The 8,695-nt window shown below is 59.0% G+C and overlaps 3 protein-coding genes across 3 annotated transcripts; 2 read left to right on the plus strand and 1 right to left on the minus strand.

The window, feature by feature from the left end:
- Positions 1-56: 56 nt before the first annotated feature.
- On the plus strand, positions 57-985 carry SDRG_15712 (hypothetical protein; the record flags this gene model as incomplete). The annotated part of the gene is made up of 3 exons (XM_008621894.1): positions 57-651; positions 692-840; positions 881-985. 3 exons carry the CDS (start codon positions 57-59, stop codon positions 983-985), a joined length of 849 nt encoding a protein of 282 aa, XP_008620116.1.
- Positions 986-1,334: 349 nt separating this feature from the next.
- On the minus strand, positions 1,335-3,080 carry SDRG_15713 (hypothetical protein). The gene is made up of 3 exons (XM_008621895.1): positions 2,243-3,080; positions 1,627-2,202; positions 1,335-1,581 (listed from the first exon to the last, which is right to left on the minus strand). The coding sequence occupies exons 1-3, from the start codon at positions 3,012-3,014 to the stop codon at positions 1,388-1,390; spliced, it is 1,542 nt and encodes a 513-aa protein (XP_008620117.1). The 5' UTR covers positions 3,015-3,080; the 3' UTR covers positions 1,335-1,387.
- Positions 3,081-6,403: 3,323 nt separating this feature from the next.
- SDRG_15714 (hypothetical protein) lies at positions 6,404-8,330 on the plus strand (the record flags this gene model as incomplete). Its single annotated transcript, XM_008621896.1, has 8 exons — positions 6,404-6,452; positions 6,497-6,966; positions 7,016-7,159; positions 7,473-7,550; positions 7,601-7,633; positions 7,681-7,779; positions 8,105-8,178; positions 8,222-8,330. 8 exons carry the CDS (start codon positions 6,404-6,406, stop codon positions 8,328-8,330), a joined length of 1,056 nt encoding a protein of 351 aa, XP_008620118.1.
- Positions 8,331-8,695: the final 365 nt, after the last annotated feature.

Raw genomic sequence — 8,695 nt, forward strand, 5'->3', positions numbered from 1 at the left:
ACATCACGCCTGACATGGAATCGCCCAACAAAGTTGGCACAGCGATAGAAGACACTATGAAAATACTACATCCTGTAGAGCGAGGGTCGAGGCGTGATGACGACGAAATCGACGACAAGTGCGACGCCCTGCGCAAGCAGCTCCAGGCCAAGGCGGAGAAGGACGGAGACAGCAACGACAAGGGCGCGAGCAGCCACGCCCGCGCGGTCCAGAAGGAGAAGCAGATCGCGCAACTCAAGGACGCGTTTGGCATTCGCAGCACGTACCGCGACGGTGCGAGCTTTGACTTCGATGCGCAAGCGGCGCAGCGGCTCGAGCGGCAAGAAGAGTTTGAGCGCAAGCAGCAGGCCAAGGAGACCACAGAGCGTCGCCGCCTGCGCGATGCTTCCTCGGGTAAGAAGGAGAAGCGCAAGCGACGCAAGCGGTCTCCGTCATCCAGCTCGTCGTCATCGAGTTCATCGTCGTCCGACGCGTCCTCCGATTCCAGCGACGACGAAAGTGCGCGGGCCGCTCGTCGAGAGCCAGCGAGCGACCGGAAGAGCCGATCCCGCAGCCGCCAGAACGGCGCGCACGAAAATGCACCCGGTACCCGTGCTAGCCCCAAGCGTCGCACCCCGAGCCCGAACAAACGCGAGGCAAGCCTGCGCCGTCGTAGCCCTCGTCACCGCAGCCCGGAAGGCGAACTTCGTAGCGCCAGTCCTCGCCGCAGAAGCGCTAGCCCTCGACGTCGTAGCCCCAGTCCTCGTCGTCGGAGCCCCAGTCCTCGTCGTCGGAGCCCCAGTCCTCGTCGTCGTAGCCCCAGTCCTCGTCGTCGGAGCCCCAGTCCTCGTCGTCGGAGCGGTAGTCCTCGCCGTCGTAGTTTCAGTCCTCGCCGTCGCAGTCTGAGCCGTGGTCGTCGCAGTCCGAGCCGTGGTCGTCGCAGTCCGAGCCGTGGTCGTCGGAGCTCAAGCCCTCGACGACGCAGTCCCATGGGCCGGCGCCGTAGCCCCAGCCCCCGTCGCCGCAGTCCCAATTTCCGTCGGCGCAGCTTTAGTCCGCGTCGATCGATGGACCGTCGTGGCGGCAGTCCTCGCCGCAGCCGGTCGCGTCGTCGCCGGTATTCGCGCTCGTCGAGCTCGAGTCGGTCGCGCACGCCCGTCAAGCGCCAGTCACCGTCGCCCAAAAAATAAGCGCTTAGCGTAATGCGACTCAGCCGTGCATGTATTCTGCGCTCTTCACTCGTGCAGTATCCCACCAGGATGGCTCCTAATGTTGGCGACTTCATTCTCAGACGCGTGGGTCGACAACGTCGCCGCGGCGACCGACTGTACTGGAAGTCAGTACAAGATGCCACGTCATTTTCACTGCAGTCATGGAGGCAAATCCATGTACTGGCCTTGTAGCAAAGTTATTCAGGCGCTGATTCGCTAACCGCACTCACGGCGACCTTGCTACTGCCCGCCGCTGAGCCTTGGCCAGTTGTGCTCGACTTGGTGCGCACCTCGACCTTGATGATCGAGCGCCGGGTCTTGGCTGACTGCTTGCTCGACACTGCGCTGGCTGACTTTTTCGTCGACGGCTTGGACCGCTTGCCGGCGTTGACTAGACACATGTCACTTTACATGATCGATCCCACGCAAGACGTACATTTGGCGACGTGGGTGATGAAGAGCACCTTCTCTTCGTCCGAGAAGCTCTGGTGGTGCTTCCCGTAGGCGTGGTAGTAGACTAACGCGACGCCTGCGAGGATAACGTAGCTGCAGAGCGCGATGCCGTCGTCGTCCTGAAAGCCAATCACGCCGAGGATGACGAGGCTCCAGACCGCCATCGAGAAGATCGCGCCAGGAACGCCAAACGGACTTTTGTAGCGGCGCTCGATGTGCTTGAAGTGGCGCTTGACGTAGATGTAGCCATAGCACTGCGTCGAGTATGCGGTCATGGCGCTGAGGCAGCACACGTTAAAAATGTGGTTCATGACGCTTGGGACGTAGTATACGAGGAGGCAGATGCAGTAGGCAACGAGTATGCCGGTGGCCAAGGCGACGGCGGGGGTTTTGTAGATAAAGTATTGGCGGTGGAAGCCCGCAGGAATGAGCTTGGACTTGGAGATGGCCGTGAGGAGCTTGGTGAAGGCAAAAATAAAGCCAAACGCCGTCGAGATCGCCCCCGGAATCGACAACACGCAAGCCGTTTGCTCACTTATGGAAAACATGGCCATAAACCCTACGGAACTGTGAGGGCCATTTCAGTGAGAACGTTCTACCCGAGTCGGTGGTGGCTGCGACACTGGGGATGCCTGCAATGCCGGGGGGTAGGCCGCCGCAAAAGACACCCGAGAGCACGCCCGTCACAAAGAGCGTCAGCATGCCGTAGCCTTGGCCTTTTGGAATCGTGGCGCGGGGGCTCTGTACGTCGTCCGCCGCGGTGCTTACGGCCTCGACGCCGAGGAAGAAGCCCGTGGCCGACGGCAGCGCTCGGAAAAATCCGTGTGCGCCGCCAAGCACGAGCGTCGGGGGTGGCGCGTACGTGGCGAAGTCAAGAAACGCAAGGGACCCGAGGAGCCACACGACGGTGACAAGGAGGCACGACAACGCGAGCACGAAGTTGGCGTACCAGAACCAGCGATCGCCGCGGATGTACACGAAGAGGCTGAACGCGTAGAGTAGCGCCCAGACCAGTGGCTCCAAGCCGGCCGAGTCGGGGGCAATGCACACAAAGATGGTTGTGAACGACACCATGGCCGTGGCCGAGTAGACAACGTACTCGATGATCTCGCAGATCGCGACGAGGAAGCCGACGCTAAAGCCGAGCGTGCAGCGCGCAAGGCCGTAGGCGCCGCCGGCGAACGGAAACGCGCTCATAAGCTCGCCGAGACACGAAATGAGGCAGATGTAGGCGAGGCCGACGAGGCCCATGCCAACCGAGTAGCTCGCAAAGCCCGCCGAGTAGCCGAGCTGCCAGATCGGAAGCGACTGCGCCGAAATCGTGATCGTTAGCGCCCAGACATCGAGAGCCGTGACTTCGTACGGGGCCATGGAAAGGACGGGCACACAAGAATCGCGGGAACAAACGTGCGTTTCGTCGCGAAGATTTAGTGGCGCGTTTCCATCTCCTTCTAAATTGAATTTTAGCAATGACTGGGACTGAAACTGACATGGATATATGCATTTCGTAAACGAGAGCGTCGCCAAGCTTCTTCATGAAGGCTGCGGTTGTGTCTTCCATCGTATCCTTTCTTGAAAATGGCATGTGCCATGTACAAGCTCGTCATGATGCCGCAAATAGTGCAATTCGGCATCACTTTGGACACGAGTTTCGAGCGCTGTAGGCCGCGCACGACGGTGCAACTTGGTGCTCCGTGCTAAGCAAAGCAAACTTTATCACGGTACGGCGTAGGAGCCATTTTGTATTTTGACCAACGCTGGCCATCAAATCGCAATCGAGAACGCACCGCACCGCGACAACTTGCGTATTATTAGCCATATTATCCGGATATCCGGTGCAGCATCCGCGAGCTCAGGCCGCGCGAGTCGAGCGCTTTGCGTTTGAAAACGAAATGGCTAAGACTTGGCACAGTAGTATAGGACGCTATGGACGGCACGGAAAGCGAGGTCGCATCGACGTACGAGGCGTACAGCGATAACAAGACGCGATCCAAGATGCGCGCCAAACTAAGATCGTAGTGCCATCTGAGAGGCACGAATTAGATCGTAGTGCCATCTTAGAGGCACTCCAAACAAAGACCGTAGTGTCATCTTAGCGGCAGGATGCCCCGGCGCCGACGCCATTTGTCGACAACATCACGCCTGACATGGAATCGCCCAACAAAGTTGGCACAGCGATAGAAGACACTATGAAAATACTACATCCTGTAGAGCGAGGGTCGAGGCGTTCCACTTAAATTCGAGCTCGAACGGATAGCGGGTTCAAATCCAGCTGCGCGCATGCAAATTCAATTGGCCGACCTCCTGCCTCTGCGCGGTGTACCCAATCGGAAGAACCGCCGTGCCGTAACCCGTTCGGGATTGGCCAAGAGGGCGTCGTTACTCACTTAGCCTCGAAGGAAAACCTCCCACAACAAATCACCAAAAATACGCACCCTCGCCAAAAGACGCCCGCCTCGCAACGCACCGTGTAAACACAAACAGAAAAACCTGTAGGAAATAATATCTCAATAGACTCATTCCAACAACAACATCCTGTAGAGCGATTGGAGCGACGTGCTTGTAGCTCACAATGCTCGGGCTTCCGCACTCGCGATGATCTAGCGTCATATCGCCTGTGATGGTATTTATGCGTCCTCTTATGTCGGAGGTCGCAAAATGTCGATTAGTATGACGTGGCACTCGGAGAATGTCCCATTTTGGCGCAAAGGTGCAGTTGTGTAAAAACAAGTGTAAAAGCGAGCACGACAAAGGCGAAATGCAGTGCTTTTAAAAGAGAAGTGTAGAAGCCCTGAGCGCTGCCCATTCCGAAATTTGCGCGCAGGGCCTCGGTCGCACGGCATGGCGGTTGTAAGCGCTGTGGACGGAGAAACTCGTGTGACCGATGCTCTTCTCTCGCCACGCATCCCTGCAATACAGGGCATTGGCTCAACAGCTAAACAAAGATTGCTGCGTCCTCATGCAGCATGCGAATGCCACGGCCTACGTCATCGAGGGTCTTCGAGGACATGGGTCAATTATCATGTCGGGGACCGATGCCACCCCAGGAACGACGAAGGTGACGCTGAGAGCGGCGTGGCAGCCATCGGCGCCGTTGCGGTAGAAAGGCCATTGCGTTTACGTCGAGCGACTATGCGCTGTGAGGTATATAGTCGACGCACTATGTACTCAGACAAACTCGACGACGTCGAGCGCAGGTGCGAGGAGTGCGGACAATGGCTCGACCCGTGTCGCGGCCGCAGTGTCGAGTCGAACTCTCCGGATAATACTACCTGGACACAACAGCAAGGGAAATTCCAAATTGGGCGCCGCGACGACGAGCCACGCCGCCGCCGCCGCAGCAGCAGTAGGCCCTGTGCGCGCCGCGTCGCGTTCGGTGCGTGCGCGACATCTCGCAGCGCAAAGCCAAACGCCTCTCTTCTCCAGCACGTCACGCTTGACGTCCTGCTGCTTGCACACGGAAGCCAGCACCGAGACCGCTGGCCGCGACGACATCAAGAACCTCTCGCCCGTCGCGAACCTCTCGCTCGACGTCGCTTTAGATGCGATATGCGCTGAAGTTACCAACGACCGAAGCTTCGAGCTCTCGGCAGTCACCCACCGTGGCCGCACGCGCATGGTCCACGTCATGCTTGGCCGGACCTCGTTCATCTGCGCAGTGCTGGCTCGCGTTAGGCGCAAGGTACCACGCATCTTCGCGCTATTAGCGTCTCACAGATTGACTAGGCTCCGTGTTTGCCCGCGACACACGAGGTAGAAATTTTCGCGCTCTTTCCGCGCTTCTCGTGCTGTCGCACCACCCGCTTGTCATGCACGGCGCACGCAAGGACGGCTTTGTGAGCTAGTGCACGCGTCTCAAGGCTGGTTTGTGTCGACCTCGCGCCGCCGGCTGCGAAGGCGGCCAAGGACGATGAGATGGAGCTGACGGTGCGTGACCACGTCAACGTCCTTTTCACACGGTGCCGGGTCTTACGGATGCGTACATAGGGACCAAGCTCTACGCCGCATCGCGTGATTTTTCGACGCTCTCGCGTTTGCTGCTGTCGGCAACGGCGAAGCGCTCGTCTTGTGCAACCGCATCCAGTCGCTCGTGGCAACGATGCCTCGAGACGCCAGCAACTTTGAACGTCTCGAGTATCGCCGACGTTGTCTTGCAGCAAATCTGCGCTGGTGCACTCTTGTCGTTGGATCGTCAATGACCGCAGCCTGCTCTCGACGCTCGTACAGGCTCGCCATCCGCGCCGGGAGGCAACACACGAAGCGCCATTTGACGGCCAAGGCAAAATCACCAAGGCGACCTTGGCTGCGTCCACGCCGATACTCTCGACGATGTTTACCCTCACTTTGACTATGGCGCCGAGAACGAGTCGCATCTCGCCTCTTTCGGACCGCCTGCTGCGGCGTTGGCCAATGGCATGCAGCAGTTTCCCGAAACGATTGTGCCGACGCTCATGGCCAAGTTTTGCGATGCATTTGGCGCTCCGGTCGTGCGCCGGCAGCTGCTCATGCGACGCTCTCGATCTCCTTCAAGGCCGCCCAACGTGCGGTGGATCGCCGCTCATGCTTTGCGGTAGGATGAAAGTCGGTTGACTCGCGATAACGACTGATTGCGACGACGGGCGAGACGTTTGGTGACCGCATGTCTCGACCGTCGTCAAGGTCCATGGCATCGCTGCCCACCAGCAGCTTTTGGTCACTCTGTGCCTCAAGAGTGCGATGAAGGTATCCCACCCAACGCCTGCCAAGGCGCCTGGTCCGTCATGAAGCGCCTCTGCGACCGCCTCGGCCTCCTTTTCGAGCTGTACAATTGTACGTGATTGTAATCCTCCCGATCCTCCTCATGTCGTTTGCAGACACCATCGCAGCCGCGCTCATGGCTGCCAACGGCACGTCCAAGGTCATCATGCACAACCTCGTGGCGCACGGTTCTCATTCTGTATGCCTTCGATCTTCCGCGCTGTCGACGACCCAGCATTCTGCCTCTTGGCGCCATGGGCTCGTGGGCGCCAAAGTTGCTAGGTTCGAACTTGCCGAGGTCATTCTCAAACTCATGGCGTCGCTCTCGGACTCGCACCCGCGCGTGAAGGAGGCTGGCCACGCTGCGCTTGTTGATATTACGCGGCCCCGAGATGGCCTCAATTGCCTCTATCTTGCTCGGTGGCATGCGCGACCCGATCCACCAGACGACGGGCTCGACCGCTCCCGCCTGCAGACGCCGCTCCTCGACCCGATTTCCGAGGGTCACATGGGCCCGCCCAAAGCGCGTGGTATGCTCGTCAAGGACCAAGACCACTACTCGCACCTCGTGCGATGGCTGCAGCATGTCGTCGTCGGTCGCGCGGTCGAGTTTTTCTCAAGGTCTCTGCGAGGAGCTCATGCACCTTGATGCGCTTGTCCACGGTCTGCGCGACGAAATCATTCAGATCACGCGCCACTCCAAGGACGCAATCTGCCAATGCGTTCTCTGGGTGATTGCGTTCCTCCCGCCGGCACTCGACAACGGCTTCTTTAAATATGTAACTTAGGAAGGCTCTCCCGATGACTGTCTCTTGGACGAGTCTGACGGTGACTACGACGTCGCTATGCACGCCGGTGCCATCGCCGTACAAACGCAAAATTTATTTCGCTCTCAGGCAAGAACCGCTGCACGCTCGGCGAGTGTGTCATGCCCAATGTCGATCCGTTTCGGTTCGTCTGCCTCGATGTTGCCTAGGTCACCCAGCGACCGCCCACGAAGCTTGAAATTTTCATCGATTCGCATGTTGTTGCGCTTTGCGACGCGCCTACCCGAGGTCCGCCGCGCGACCGGTGGTGCGCATCTCTCACGAGCATGGGTCGCCGCTCGATCGATCGATCAAGCTCATCTCGCAGCTCCTCACGACGGTGGACGACCTCGTCCAGGAGAACGTGCTCGCAGTCTCCAGCAATCGCGCGAAGTGCTTCTGTGCCTCATACAGCGACTGCTCACGACGTCGATGGCATTGTCCAACGTCCAAGAGATCGCGTCCGTCTCGGGTGCAGTGCTGCATTGCGACAGGACCGGATCCTCTTCAGCGAGTACGTCGCGGTCGTCACGAGCCGCCCGAACGACGAGATGGTGACAGCGATCCAGCACGTGGCTATCAAAGGCCTGCAAGTATTTGTTTTGAAACTCGTCAACAATTGTTTTATTCCAACATAAATCAGCTAGATATTCAACGCGAGCCAATGCATGGCGCTTTGAGCCTTCATAATTCTAGACAGACTTGTCCTTGGCCACTGAAATGATCCCAGCGCTCTGGCTCCGCGCATAGAGCGTGGTATCGGACTATTGATGTCCCTGGCATCTCTGTGTGGCTCGGTGATTACAAAGACACGTGTCTTGCCGCCGTCAGTAGTGCGTGTTGACGGTAGCTACCGGCAGTCGGCCATGGAGGACGAAGAAGATGAAAGGCTCGGCATGACGACGGACTCGAGTGCAGCGCGCGACGGCCGGCGCGACCAGCCGCATGCAAGCTTCGCGCCGAGACACGAGTCGCGCGTCGACGCCAGAGATGTACGTTGTGCATCGGCAGTGACGAGCGCGCGACCCGCCGTAGGTCGAATGCGGCCGTAGCGCTGGCCGTTCTGGAGGCGCAAGCGCGTGATGCCGTGGCGCTCACGATGCTAGATATCGTGGCGTCGCTCCCAGCATCGTCGCAGGTCTGAGGAACTTGTACAAGCGCATCTCACGGAGGCGGTCGCGTGGCCGACGCGCGAGAGGCCGTCGAAAAATTTGGCCAGGGCTCCGCCCTAGGGCCGCATCGGTGGCTCGTCACGGATGCTGTAGCTGCGCCACGCCTACATCAACGTTGCATGAGCCGCGGCCCGAGGCCTGCGCACGGCTTGCCACATACGTGCTGGCGGTCCTGCGCGTCGATGGCCCACGAAAAATTTGAAATTGGGCATGAACACTGGCGATTGGCTAGAATATAGTGTGTATTTTGTCACACTGAAATACTGTACGGCGAAGCCAGGCCTCGTTTTCAGCATATTGCAGGCGCGATGCCTTCCTCGGCCACATGCAACACGCT

This window comes from Saprolegnia diclina (genome assembly GCF_000281045.1).
Source record: "Saprolegnia diclina VS20 unplaced genomic scaffold supercont1.99, whole genome shotgun sequence".
Lineage (NCBI taxonomy): Eukaryota > Oomycota > Saprolegniomycetes > Saprolegniales > Saprolegniaceae > Saprolegnia > Saprolegnia diclina.

What these genes read in the sequence shown, in the direction of transcription:
- SDRG_15713 (XM_008621895.1), bottom strand. Translation starts at nt 3,014, where the DNA reads ATGGCCCCGTACGAAGTCACGGCTCTCGATGTCTGGGCGCTAACGATC. An exon ending in CGCAGCCACCACCGACTCGG is followed by an intron (nt 2,203 to 2,242) that starts GTAGAACGTTCT and finishes ACAGTTCCGTAG; the next exon opens with GGTTTATGGCCATGTTTTCC. An exon ending in CATCACCCACGTCGCCAAAT is followed by an intron (nt 1,582 to 1,626) that starts GTACGTCTTGCG and finishes ACATGTGTCTAG; the next exon opens with TCAACGCCGGCAAGCGGTCC.